Source organism: Anoplolepis gracilipes, chromosome 3, assembly GCF_047496725.1.
Source record: "Anoplolepis gracilipes chromosome 3, ASM4749672v1, whole genome shotgun sequence".
Taxonomy (NCBI): domain Eukaryota; kingdom Metazoa; phylum Arthropoda; class Insecta; order Hymenoptera; family Formicidae; genus Anoplolepis; species Anoplolepis gracilipes.
In genome coordinates this window covers 13,632,461-13,647,454 of record NC_132972.1, presented here as the reverse complement: position 1 = coordinate 13,647,454, position 14,994 = coordinate 13,632,461, and the positions used below count along the sequence as shown (strand labels likewise).

At 32.9% G+C, this 14,994-nt stretch overlaps 1 protein-coding gene across 5 annotated transcripts in view; it reads right to left on the bottom strand.

The window, feature by feature from the left end:
• The window catches only part of E23 (ABC transporter G family member E23), a 119,605-nt gene that overhangs the window by 97,096 nt on the left and 7,515 nt on the right, over positions 1-14,994 (bottom strand). For 4 of the 5 annotated variants that reach the window (XM_072888906.1, XM_072888909.1, XM_072888907.1 and 1 more), the window contains exon 2: positions 12,400-13,385. In XM_072888906.1, the coding sequence (XP_072745007.1) occupies positions 12,400-12,512 (113 nt within the window). In that variant the 5' untranslated portion in view covers positions 12,513-13,385. Of the gene's footprint in view, positions 1-12,399; positions 13,386-14,048; positions 14,130-14,994 lie in introns of those variants that run through there. The other variant, XM_072888908.1, reaches the window with a different exon arrangement.

Here is a 14,994-nt window from a genome sequence, read left to right as displayed (position 1 = left end):
AGATGTTGTAAAAATAAAAGATTTAAAAAGATCAAAATTAAAGATTGAGAAATTTGAGAAAAAAGATTTGTTAAAAATAATTGATAAAATAATCGCGAGAGTGAGATATATGAGGCAACTAGAACAAGATATTTGCAAAATGTGAAGTCTCTATAAATATGTTACATCTTTTTTCACTTTATTGAACGCTTTTCAATTATTTGAATTATATATATAATAAAAGAGATTACGATTTTATAAATAAAATACTTCAAAATATGTGAGATTTTTTTTAGCAAATGCAGTTTATATCGCGATAAGTCTTATCTAATAACTATAAGAAAGAATTATTAGGAGAACGCGTGCCCGGAGATATACGAATTTCAATATGATTCTACGCAAAGGCATGTTGCTTACGTTTACACGCGTGCATGTATATGCGTGAATACCGCCGAGAGTGAGAGTCCTACGAGATACGCACTCTATGTATGACAGCGCGCCTTTTGTACATAGACGCACCGACACTTCTCGTATATATCATGTGTCCGCGTGATAGTATGCGCGCTTATGCGACAAGTGCGCGCGAGACAAGCAAATGCGAACATGTGTAAACGTCGAAGACGAATTGCATTTACGAATCATACGGGTATAATGTACCGACGCAATATTCTACCGTTCTCTACATCCGGTACACTAAACAGTTCGATTACACCTGCTCATATACATACGTGATATCGCATACCCGAACCAATTCCGTTTTCGCAAGAGAAACGTATAAAAATACATGATTTTGAAAATCTTACTTTGTCTCGATCTAATTTAATTTTTCCAATCAATTAAACTTAATTATCATTGAAACAATTGATTAAACTCGATAAAATAGACAAAATAAATGTCAAATGATGTAATAAAAATAAAAAAAATAAAAATATTTTAAATTCTTGAATAATTTTGAATTATGAAAAAAGCTTTTATTTTTTAATATAATTGTTTCACGAATTAATTTAGAAATGACTTCTTATATAATATAGAATCTAAATTCATCTGAAATTATGCCGATATCGATCGTCGCTTATAAAAGATCTAAATGTAGAATTATAAATATAGAAAATTTCGCGTTTTATATGTATGTGTCTCGTATAACCAAATCGTGTAATGAAATCCCGATTGTATTGAAAAAATTATCCCGCATTCTCAATCCCTGCATTCAACAGACACGCCACGAAAATCGCATCCGGCGAAAGTGTGACGGAATTGAGGTAGGCGCGTCAATTACGGCGCATCATGAGAAAATCACCACATAAGTACGTGACACGAACGAAGGAACACAACCAGAATTGACCCCCGTGCTTAAAGGTCAGTGCGACGCGGTAGTAACGACTAACGACTCGATGACCACAATGATTGTACATATATATATATTGCCCATCTTATCAAACGGCGCGCCGTCGACATTAAATTCTATCATTTCTCTACCCCTTCACCTCCGCTCGTTTTCGCCCTTGTTATTCTATATCGGATTTGCCGATCACGAGGGCCATCTCTTAAGCTTGCCAATGATGATTGCTAAACATGCTAAGTGATAAAAGACTTTATTTTGACTTTGTTTAAATTTAACAGATTCTTTTGTGATAAAATAAAATAAAATAGTCTACATCAAAATATGTATAAACTTATGTATGCAAATGCAGGATCTGTAAAGTCTTAAAAACTTACAACTTTACTTTTAGTAATAAATTTTTCGAAAGATTTAGTGTCAATTTTTCTTCAACAAAAATTGATCGGAAAACTTTTATTTTATATATAACTTTCCGAGTTTCAACTTAAAATATTTTCAAGAAGTCTTAAATTAAAAAGCTAAATTAAATTTTTACAGATTCAATCTCTTGTATTTCAAAAAATAAAATCAATATTTTAACACTAAAATAATTATTTGAAATTTTACACGAGATATTTTACACGTGATATTTTTCTTCATAATTTTTTTTTTAAATTTCATTTTAAATAAAAGCGCAAACATTTTTTATATGATAGATGATATTACAAACAGTCACACAGACTTTTTAATTGGGATATTAATAATACAATGCGATGTAAAAACGACGAACGTAACAAAAGAATCTAAAGAAATGTTAACAATATAACGAAATTGATTTTTATCTAAAAAACGATTTCATTTTACATTGAAATCAATCAATTGAATAGCGTTTTAGGACGCGGTGAAAAAATTTGTTTTTTCGGTCGACCAGATATTCGTTGATCGCTTGATTGGCTGGTCGGTGCAGATTTATCAGCGAAAAATAAATTTGCCTTTTGCGGAATGCATCTGCCTCGTCTTAAGAGCAGGCTCGAAGTCTAATGAGTTTGCGACCGCTCGTATCTTCGCCCTCGTAAACAAAGTTTTTACGATCGGGGCGCCTACAACACGCATCATCGACACGACTTTTAATAGATCCTGTCGGCGTGGCTGCAATAATCGTGTCAGCAAGAATGTTTATTGCCTCCAGCTGGACAGCTTTTCAAGAACTAGTCGGGACCGTACCGTACGAGATGCATCTCGATCTCAGAATGCCAAATCAAAAGTTCTCATATTTCTAACATCGGCATAATGAAAATGATAACAATTGAAACGTAGTAATACACGATAATTTTCTCATTATTTCAATTCTTACAACGTTTACCTCCTCTTTAAAACACTTATTTCATTTATATGACAGCGATAAACTTTCTATATCGAGTAATTTTGGTTATTATAAGCATCATGAGACGTAAGTAAAAACGAATATATAAATAAAAATTATGTATAATCACCAATTTTTCTAATTGTAAGATTTTAAAGTTTGTTTATTAATGTATTTATTTTTTCAATTTATATTGATATATAATTCATTAAGAAAATTTTTTGTTTATTAAAGCTACATTTTATTCAAATTTAACTGTAATAATTAAAAATTAATTGAGCTTTTCGCTTTTCTCTCAGAGTCGAAAGGCCAGGATATCACATTGTGCTAAGATATCACATTGTTTTCAAAGACGTCAAAATAGATAGAGTGTTTGAGTTTCTGTCGCAGACGCAGAGAAGGGGATTGCGCACGGCTATCAACGATCGCGAGAAAATAATCGCATTCTCGAGAGAGCGTGGTACCGCTACATAATATGCGTCTCGGCGTGCGTAGTCGTCGGGCTCCTAAGGCTATTTCTGTACGGACACGAAGCGGTCTCCGGCGCAAGAGCAGTTACCGCGGAGGGTGTCTTCTCTCATACCAGTCGACTGTCTTCTCTTCTCCGAAAGAACTACGATCTCGACACTATCGTTATAGACACCGAGAGAAACAGAGATCTCTATAGATAGAGATAACCGAAGGAGAAGTATAGGAGATTTTTCTTTTTTTTTATTATATCCTCACGTATTATATCGTGACAAAAATTTTCCTACTGAACGTAGCGAATCATATAATAGAATATATTTGTTTACATACTAGCAAAAAATGTTATTAGTATTGGGAGTTATGGGTGAAATTTTAAATGCGTGAATATAATAAAAAATTATTTTGTATAAGAATGACCAAGCAAATATTATTATCAAAATATCAACATAAATATTAAATCAGTATGACAGAGATATAAAAATAACATTATAATGTAAAATGCAAATGTCTATGTATACATCATTAATGTATATATTATTTCGCGTGTATAGTATTGTAATTTCTACTACATTATAATCTACAGTGGTTTGAGACAAAAAATATAAAAAATATGTACTTGGAATTTATTTCTTAATCACCTTAATTTGTTTACATTAATGTTGCTATTTCGTTTTTAAAACAATGCAACAGGATTGAATGCGTATCAGATTGAAGTGGCAAACCGCTACTTTCTCAAAGTTGTCTTAATCGGTTTAACAAGGACGATGCGAAGACACAAATCGTGCCATTGTTTCAGCAAAGAGCGACTCAAAGCAAATAGCATTGTGCAGTACTTCGTATTGAAACGCGTTGCGTGTATCGGAGCGAAGAAACTGGGACGGCAACAAGAGCGATAACAAAGGAGCCACTGCAACGCGTTTGCAACCGTATAATACAAAGTGTCGCGGAGAGTTATCTGTTCGCCATTTTTCTTTCGTCTAAAAAAATCTCCGATTAATTCAGAATTAACTCCTTCTTAATAAAAATGTGATATCGACAGTATTTTCTGTTACAAGTTATGGACGATCGAAAATCGATGTGTTAAACTTCAACTTAAAGTGAAAATTTTAAAATGATAAAATAACCAAATCTTAATCTATCTCTCTTATATACAGTTTACTTCGAATAAACTATACCGTAATATAACTTTAAATTATCTATCGATCTAATTTATAAACAGCTTGCTAAGAAAGATCACGTGCAATTTATTTTATATATAAAATACGATCATATTATGAATTAATAAATGATCTCACGATTGAGAGAAATAATGATACTTTAGTTACACCTTGTATATAATATATGTATATTTGTTTACGATGCATATTTGTTTAAGCATGCATATAGATATAAAAATGCACGAGTGACTAACCATTTACCTCATCTCTTCCTTATACTTCTCACACCACTTCGTTCGTTTAACTAGATTTTTTTCTCTTTCTTTTTTTTCTTTCTACACGGACATAATCTCTCCGTCTCTTCATTTTTTTTATGATTGAATTATAATATATTTGGTAAATTTGTTGTATAAAATACGTGCAAGAAATAAAATTTTAAAATAAAGATTCCTCAAAAAAATTCCCATATAAAAATATAGAAATCAAACAAAATAAATAAAATGTAATATAAATATGTATGAGCTTGTATAAAGAAATTAAACTCATTAGTATCTAACATTAATCATGATATTTAAATTCGATCAATAATCCGGAAAATATAATAATTAAAAATATAATTATTTAAAAATTTTTTCATATAAATTGTAGCAAGATAATATTATTAAAAAGACAGATTGAGAGAAAGTAAGTTTTATTATTTTTTTACAAGCAAAAGAATATTATTGATTTATTATAAATCTTTTAAATATTTTAAAAATTATTATTGATAATAATTTTTATATTTTTATATTGATATAATAAAGCACAGAAAAAAGAGAAAAGCTTAAATTCCGTTGTATACTCATCTCAAATTAGATACATAGTCTTCGCCCTCTTTTCTTCCCTTCAAAATAATAGGGGACAAACTATACTGCAACTGTAAATTTATTACAACAAGCGTGAACCACCTTTGTTAAGCCCTAATGCCGGCTCAGAGTATGTCCCTTGGCGAAACCATCATCGCAGCACATGGTCGGCAATAAGTGCACCCGGTAAAATTGACCACTAAATCTAAAGTACATAACAGCGTTGTGCGCTTCTTTCAATTCGGCTTACGGGCCGCACTCTCGTGTTTAACAGTCGGGAACGTGATTTCCGGCCCCGTCGTTCGGCCCACGACGTCCTTGGCTCTATCTCTCCTTTCTCTCTCTCTCTCTCTCGCTCCTTACGAACTCGAAATGGAAGAGGACAAATCGCTCGTATAACAACGCGATAGATAATAAGCGCGTGCCTCCAAAAACCGTTTCTCGCGTGAGGTAGGTCAGCGTTACGCTCGCTAGGCATCTCGTGTTTCTTCTTAAAGTAGAAGGATCGAATTTAAATTCCTTCTCGAGGAAGTACACTCGTAGGTTTTATAGAGTGAAAATGATCAGCTCTCGCGAGAGCAAAAGTGCGTTTTGATTGAGGTAAACGGTTGCATGCTAAATTCATTGCAATATCATAACAATTTCTTAGGACAGAAGCAATTATTTTAACTTGCGTAGATGTGTGTGTGTGTGTGTATATATATGCACAATTGATAAATTTACTATCCCATTATTATTCTATTACAATTGAAAAAGAATTATTTTTTATATCTTCTATATACCAATTATGATAAATTTTTATCTTTTTTTCTTTTTTTGTTATTCGTAATTGAAATTATTTATATGATTCTCGAGTTATATTTGTTACATTTAGAAAAAAAATATGTTTCACTATTTGTACGCTTGGTAACGTATGCAAAAATATGTCAAGCATGATGCATTTTATCGGAATTTCTCACGTCGTGCAACTTCGCAGTAGCACAAGTACACATAGCTACACCCGCGTGTCGCCACTGATTGTGAGTTATATCAATCACAAGCTCGTGCTATGATCGCGCATCATGTCGAATAAATAATAAGTACATCGAATAAACAATATGTACACAAAAAGCAACTTTCCGTTCGCTCCGCTTCGTTCGTATTCTACCCCTCGTGTCTTAAGCCGAAACACATTTGCATTCCTTTTAAAGTCGGCTTGAGACATTCGTGCAAGCAAGGTCAAAACGGCTATCCTCCCTATTGCGCTCATCACTCCTGATAACAGGTATACTGGTATAATTTGCATCTTTTTATATATTATCGAGATATAAATATATAGATGTGCTCAGATACAGCTATAAAAATATGTAAGCATGTAGTAGAAACATTACGACGTATAACATTTTCATGTGTATTCGTGATTTGATATGCATCACTTTGTGAAGATAAGCTACAGTTGTTCCAGACGCAATATAAAATATATTTTGTGCCATTAGAATTTATTTTATGTTCATTTAAATCCTACTGTTTCTCAACATTATCAAGACATATAATACTACTTTACTAAAAGCTATTGCGTATTTTTAACAAGCCCTCAGACAGTTTACATATACATATATAAATATAAATTATTAATATAAGTATGAAGTTGTGTATGTGTGCATGTGTGAGACAAAACAATTTAATAAAATGAACTCATTGTTTCAACTTTGATTTATAAGATTATTTCACTCCCATATTTTTGTAAGACATAATACAATTTCAATTGTGAAAGAGCTCAAAGCAATAATGTTTTAACAATTTTTTAAAATTTGACAAGATTAATTTTAAGATTACAAGAAAAGAAAATTTATTTCTTTAAAAAGTTAAATTAATATATTATACTTATAATTTTTTAATTAAAATCATTTATTCAAAAAAAAAAAAAAAAAATTAAACGTATAATTTGATTGCATTCTTAATTGTCTAAATACACTCAGATTGCCTTCTTGTTTACCGTTCGAAAATCGGCCTTGATATTATCTTTCCTCTCTCTTTTTTTTTTTCTAAGCGTGACCAATTTAGGAAGGGTATGCCTTATATATTCACCCGCTGTCTTTCTACGGAAGAACGAGTATACCCAGAACGCGAGACACAGTAGAACGACTCGCGTGAGGCAGGTCAGCGACGTCGGCTCGCGACGAGGGGAGCGCTTCGTTTTAAACGGGCTTGATCAAGCCATTCGCATTCCTCGTAGTTCATGCGTTCGCCTCGCCCGTTGCCTCGCAGATTCGTCCTTCGTGTTTGTGCGACGCGACGAGACGCAACGAACGCAACGCAACGCAACGCAACGCAACGCAACGCAACGCAACGCAACGCAATGCGTTGCACTTCTTGTCGAATGAGCGTGTGATATTCACGCGCTAAGATTGAAGTCGTGGACGACGAAAATCACCGAAGAGTAGGGATATTTATTATATTGTTGTAAATTGCGATATTTTGCTCTCGATACGAAATATGATGTGCGTATTGTACTATCTACTTAATATTAACTAGAACATTGTAAATTCATATTCCAAAATCAAAATATTCATGACGCTTTGTGTTGGATATATAATGTATTTATAATAATATATAACATACTGAAAATTGTATTTTATTTATACTTTATTTTTTATATCTTTATGGATTATCACTTACGTAAATATCACTATTCTCCGTTCTAAATGAAAACTAAAAATGCGATGATTCAACAAATAATAGTTGGAATATTCCATCGTTAGTTATCGCGGATTGTAAATTAATCATAAATCGGAGCTTTACAATGTAACGTCGCAAATTCAATTTCCTGCGTTCTGCTACGAAATAAATAATAAAATAAAGTAATATAAAAAACAAGTAATATTTAAAATCACAAAATACAATTTCTTTTTAATAAAATGTCAAATAAGATTCTAGTTTAAAGATAAAATTTTTGATAAAAAAAATATAAGCGCGATATTTCGTTTTATTACAGAAAAAAAAAAAATTATTTTTCTCTCCCGGATTATTTTTCCGATTTGATAAAATCGCAACTCGTCTTCGATATGTATTACGAGAACAACAATCGCGCGCGAGCTTCTTGACAACGCAACACGGTAAAGTACGTATGTGCGTCATCATTCCGTTGCAAATTGCGCGCAAAGTTGATAGGTTTTATTCAAGGACACATAGCTGCGAAGGCGAATAACGCATTTTTCTAGACAATTGATTGCATATCTACCGAATATAGGGTAATATTCAATCTGCTTAATAGCATGGTCTGCCACCGTCCTCGATTTCATCTCATCGCCGTACGCGATGACAGTGAGATACCGCATTTCCCTTCTTTTCCCCTATTTTTCGTTCCACTTCTGCACTTAAACAAAATACTCTCGTTATTCTTTACGCAGGAGTAAACTCACCTACTTCGTGCGCAAGAGAATGCGTTTCTCGATAGCCAACTTATGACAGCTCGTAAATTGCTTGCGCACTGCAAGCTTTACTCCAAGAAAATAAAGACTCTTTAGTCATACATAACATAAAATATATTATAGTTATGTTAAGTTATTATTGATCTACAATATAAAAGATTATTCGAATAACGAGTGAATTATGTGAAAAAAAAGTTTTATACATATGTGTAAGAAATAATAATTTTATTTTTATGTCTGATAATATTTTTATATCAAAGCTGAGAGATACTAAGAAGCCAGTTTATATTATCGGTGATAATCGCCAATCGCAATTTCCTTATATAAACAAAAGAAAGAAAAATATCATATAAATAATCAAATTCTTTGAAATGTAATGAGAAAAATGTGACACTTCTTAATCCAAAAATTTATATACATATTTAATATTTAAATAGAAATCAATTCTTCGAGAACATACAGAACATAAAAATTCATGATAAAGGTTATTTATATCAACTTGTTCTCTAGCGTTCTTTCTCTCTTTTTCTCTTTCTTTCCAATAAAAGATTTAATGATTGAGGTCGTTGAAATCGATATCCGCACTTTGCAAGTCGAGGACATCGCAATTATAGAATATTAAGTACAAATTAATATTGTGCTTGACGCATGTTAGCAACATGACAAGATTTGTTGCACTAATTGTAAGTCGAATTGTTGTTTCTTTATAATTTTATTAAAACAAGAAAATTATATGAATTAAATAATTTTTTTCATATATACACTAAAAGTACAATTACCTAATTTTGACTTTTATAATTCTATATTTTATATGTTAAATATACATATAAATATGTATTATTTATATGCATTTGTTCTAAAGTTTTATTTCGAAAGCTCACAAAAATTGTATCGTATTTAATTATCCTTATATAAAATCATTCTATATATGAAATATTTAGCACATCATTCCATCTTTTCATATATATATGTATATAAATTATTGATTACTTAAATAATTAATATTATATATATATATATATGTATATAAATTATTGATTACTTAAATAATTAATATTAAAACTAGATATTTCTATAAAAATTCTTTCTTTTTATCCTCATATAGAGCAAATTAATAATTATCTTCATAAATAGAAAGAAAGAAAGATCGTATTTTCAATATTATAAGAGAGTGACATCGAGAGAAATCCATCTATCGAAAGACTTTTATGGCAATGCTGCTGCAGCGAAACGCCATAGATTTCGAAGTAGCTATGCGAATTTCTTGTTCTCGCGTAAACCATGACATATAAAAGATTGATTACTTGGCGGAAAAAAATAAGCATTCACTATTTTAGTGTTAAAATTAAAAAAAAAAAAAAAATTTATACGTATTTTTCTAACAAACTTTTATATAATCTTTTAGCTAAATTTGTTCCATATAAAAAAACAGTACTTTTTTTTTTTCTTACATATGCAATTATAAAGTTTAAATGTAAATGTCGAATATCTTTAATCGTTTTCAATTATTTGTATCGCAGCCGCACTTTTCCAATGACAATGTACGTGATTCATGTCGTGAATGAGGAGAGATTCAGTTTTATACTTTTGAACTACCTAAAGTATTTCAACCCAAAGGAAATTATCAACGGGATGTAAGAAATATTGGAGATTGTGCGACACTAATAGGCTACGATTAGAAAATCGGCACGAGCAAAATAAGAAATCCGTCTTGAACGAAGGGAGGGACCTGCCGGTTCGAGAGGCGGCCAATGTGCGCGATTGAGATTGTGCATAGAGAGCAGTATCGTGAGAGAGGCGCACGAGAGTCCCTAACAGTGGGTCACGCATGGGGAACTGGAACAGTTTCATCTCCAGGCGGAAGACTCGATTTTTCTCCGCGGGAGAAACTACCGATTTTTCTTTCGATCGCGAACGTTTCTAGGTTACAAGTAAATAAGACCGCACCGCCGCTCGCACGCGTCGCGCAAGGGAATGTCTCCCTATTTTCGCTCCGCGACATAATTTTCGCCGACACGAGCACAAACGGCTCCGTGAATCCTCGTGTACGCTTCTCTCTTTCTCTGTGTGGGTAAAAAAAAAGAAAAAAATCTGCCTCGCAAAATCCGCGTTTCGTGGTGTCAAATTTAACATTGTCGTGAGAAAAAAACGAATTAGCCATTTCCTTTCCGCAAGATGCATACGTGTGAATATTTCAGGTAATTAAGTATAATTAAAATTAATCATTGTATCTTTAAATAAAAAAATAAATAAATAATTAAGTCATTATAAAAATCATACCTATGATAGTTTCCCTCGCTAATATTCTATCTTGCGAATATGAATAATTCACGAATGCAAAAGTTAAATATGAAAAAGGATTAAACACTTTATCGTTGTACTCGCGTGTTTACATATTCAAAACGCGAACGTAATGTGTCTTGCACGTGTTTCGCGCCGATATAAAAATATCGCTCAATGGAACGGACAATAATATTTTTCAGATAACGTGCGTATTATCTGGCGCGAATTTTGCGGAAGATCCATTGATCGATGGTCAGATTTTATTCGATATGATAAAAATTATACGTCGTATTATTTATATTCATGCGCGAATGACGCGTATCATTGATCTCCTAAGTAGCATGACCGCGATAAGACTCGTCAGTCACTGTTATCAGTAATATATGAGTAACATTAAAATCATATCGATGGAAGGAGGAAACCGAGCGAACGACGCGTAGCTCAACATACTTTTCTTGTAAAAATTGTAAAGCTCATAATAGCGCGGTGAATCGATTAGTTGCGGCATAAATCTGCCGATCTCGACACACCGTGCAAACACATCGCATTTTTAACGCATCTCATGTACACTCGACATGTTTGAACGCGTCTACTTGTGGATTCTCTTTTACGCAATAAAAGAAACCTGCCTAATAATAGAAAATTAACCAACGATCATTTCGCGAATGGCCGTGTGCTGAAAGTATGTATGTACACGAATCCTATATATACTGAACGATAAACCTTCCGCCTATTGAAACTGTTAATTGCAAAAGAGATGCCATTTTATGCGTACGCATCAATAGTATATCCTCTTTTTTTTTTTTTTTTTTTTTTTTAATGTAAATTCTTATTTCATATGTATCCTGGGTATAATCGCGTACGCACATGCGATCAGATTATTTCAAAAATTCGAAATCGAAAAAAATTATTTAAACATTCAATTATACTAATAATTCAAAATAATATACATACTGTTGAACCGTTTAATTTTCAACTGCTTATTTTTCATTAACTACCATAGGTTCTAGATATTTTACAATGGTATGTACATCCCTCTTTCGTTACATTAAATATATTAGTGTGTTTAGAAAGATTTCACGATGTGTTCAAGACACACAATATAAGAACTTTTATCAAATTAACAATTTTCATTTTTTAAAGTTTAATGTAATTTAGAATTCTCCTTTTCTATAGAATTTTCTTTCTCTTCCACACAAAAAAAAAAAAAAAAAAAAAAAGTTTTAGAGTTCCTTTGATATATTTAAAAAAGAATTCTTCTAAAAAAATTCTCCGATTAAAATATAAAAATTAGGATTTTCAAGAATATGACAATATTTTATACAAAACATGGAAAATTAATAATAAATGTTTTATTTCACAGAATCTCGATGAATTACATATTCAATATTTGTCGATAGAATTTTCTTGTGACGCTATCTTGAACTTTAGAAATAATACTAAATTTTTTAAGTAAACTTTTAACTCGGATGGACACTTAAATTAAAAAATATCGCTAGAACTCTTTTATTTCTATTCTTAGTCTTTCGAGTATTTGAAACAAAAATGAAAGTTAGAAATAGCTAACATTTCTTACCTGGGAGCATTGATGATCGGCCGGCCCATTGCCCGTTGCTGGCGCTTCTCGTTAACGGGAAGGCGCAGATAATCCTGGTCGCCAAGGAGGAACAGATCCTTTGAAATAATCATGTCCACCGTGGTGGCTGCCGATTAACAGCTTGCCGCCTCTTCGGTTCGGTCTCCTAAAATGGTCGATCCGCCGCCTAGACAATGTGGCACGCAGACGACGTGGCCGCCACACACGAGTTAATTAAAGCTTCACTTTCCCCGCACCGAATCACGTTCATCGACGATCAAAACGAGCCTGCTATTCCGCACAAACGCGCACTTGACGCCGACGTTAGCATGTACAGTATATCGCGTATACAGTAATAATACAACGATTTACCGAATGCTCGTGCCGATAACGATTGACCTCACACGATGAACGAAGTCGAACGTCCGCGAGGTCTCTCTCTTGTCGGGAAAGAACGCAGATATCGAACGGAATCCAGACGCTGAAGGTGGATGATTCAGCAGTCGTGTTCGAATCTTGATTGTGCTGGTTATCGCAGCTCGATCTTAACGTCTACGAGGACGACTATGAGGTGTGCAATTCCTCGTGATGTTTTTTTCCAGCAGAGTCAATCGATCTAAGCGCGACGACTGAGTTTGATCGAGGAGCACAGATCGCGGGATTCTGAACACAGTGAACGTCCGTGCGATCGTCTCGTTTTCTCGTGGAATCGCGAAAGCTCTTGAGATGTCTCTGACAAAACCAATCGATCTTGGAGATCAGAACTTTAAGCCCGTTGTACAATGTGTTATATTGCGCAGTAGATATATTAAAGGAGCGTGGCAGTTTTTTGACGTCAAACTTTTCAAAAGAACGAATACTCGTACGAATACACACGAAAGGATATGAATCACAAAGTTTCGCACAGATCAAGAAGAATTTTTGTTAATCCACTATCTCTCTTCGTTTCATGTAATCGATCGATGTAATAAATGGACGCTTTCTTTCTGAAACATAAAATGAAATGGATACATTATATTTCATCTATAACGAATATAATCTTACGGATTTGTATATTGTTACATTGTTCAAGAACGCGAAAGCAAGGACGCGCAGATGTTACAAAGATTTTATATTTTGACACACAGCACAGACTGTTGAAATTGTCTTCGTTCAGAGTACCGCGTGACGAACGAACGAGTACGCGAATAAAGAAATTTATCTTCACATCAACACTCGTATATTTGCGAATACAGGAATAACAGTAACAAAAATAGACTCAACATTACAAAAGATTTGGCGTCAAAATTACAAACTTATTGTTAGTGAACTAAAGTTTTTACTCAGAGAAGACGAACCGCCACCCGTTCTCTCAAAGCGACCACAAGGTTCTGTTGCCGGAAATCTTCTCCAACACGCTCTGTGTACATCAAAGATGCGCTATGCGAACGAAAGATGCGCTATGCGCTCCAAAGATGCGCCTTCACATCCGCAGCATGCACGCACAACAAATTCCCTCGCGCGCTACACTTTAAAATTACTTTCTAACACAGATATTTTATTGTACATTAAAAGATACGATTACAATTATACACACTTTTAACAATTTGAATTAAAGTTTCAGGTGAGGCAAGAATTTCACGAGACAAACTTAATTTTAAAGCACTCACTAAAAGAAAATCGATATCAATCAGGCGCTGCCAGGTGACACGTGGTTTTGACATTGCGGCTCTCCTTTTTGAGCCCTGTGAGAGATCCAATAAATAATAAAGGATTGTCTTTTAATTTTTAAGAGGTCGCTCTGTGGCCCCGCCTAATTGGTAGTCGAAATTTGTGTTTATAGAAACGTAATACGTGACGTCAATTAATCGAAGCCGATAGGTCGTCCGCGAGTCACGTGACTTGCGAACGGTTATTTATTGTTGTCAAACGTTTGTTATTCGATTGCGTGATGTTTTGTTTTTGCGCTGTATAATTTGTGTGGTTTCTATTTTTTTTTTCTAAGTAAAAAGTTCAAAATATTTTGTATGTAAAACTGAAAAATATATTTTGTATATAAAACTGAAAAATTTAAACTGACATCACGTACAGTTAAATATGTATAAAGAATTAATACTTTATTATTGAGGATACTTTATCAGGATATCTACTCAAATCTTGTAAAAAAAATTCTCTGAAAATTTTCTGATTTTCCAGGTATTTTGTTCAAAATTCCAAATAAAAAGAATATTTTCAAAACTTTTTAATACAACTTTCTCTAAAATAAATTTTTTTATTATATGCATTTTCTAATGTTTTTCATTCATACGAAGGAAAAACACGGAACCTCTTAAGTTTCAATGTTAGATTTATAAATGTACTAAACAAACTGAATAACTTTCATAAAATAATTTTTTATTTATATAAAATTTTCAAGTGCTTAAAATTTGACAAGAATGCTAAAATTTGTCGAAGGACAAAGTGAGATGCAGCGTGAATCTGGCATCTTATAATTAGTTTGTTTCGATTTTTTTCCCGGCCTATTCTTTCAATGACCAGTACTATTTGTTTAATTTATATATCAAGAATTTTAAAATTATTAAAAATAAAACCAAAACTTTCAACTCAATTAATGAG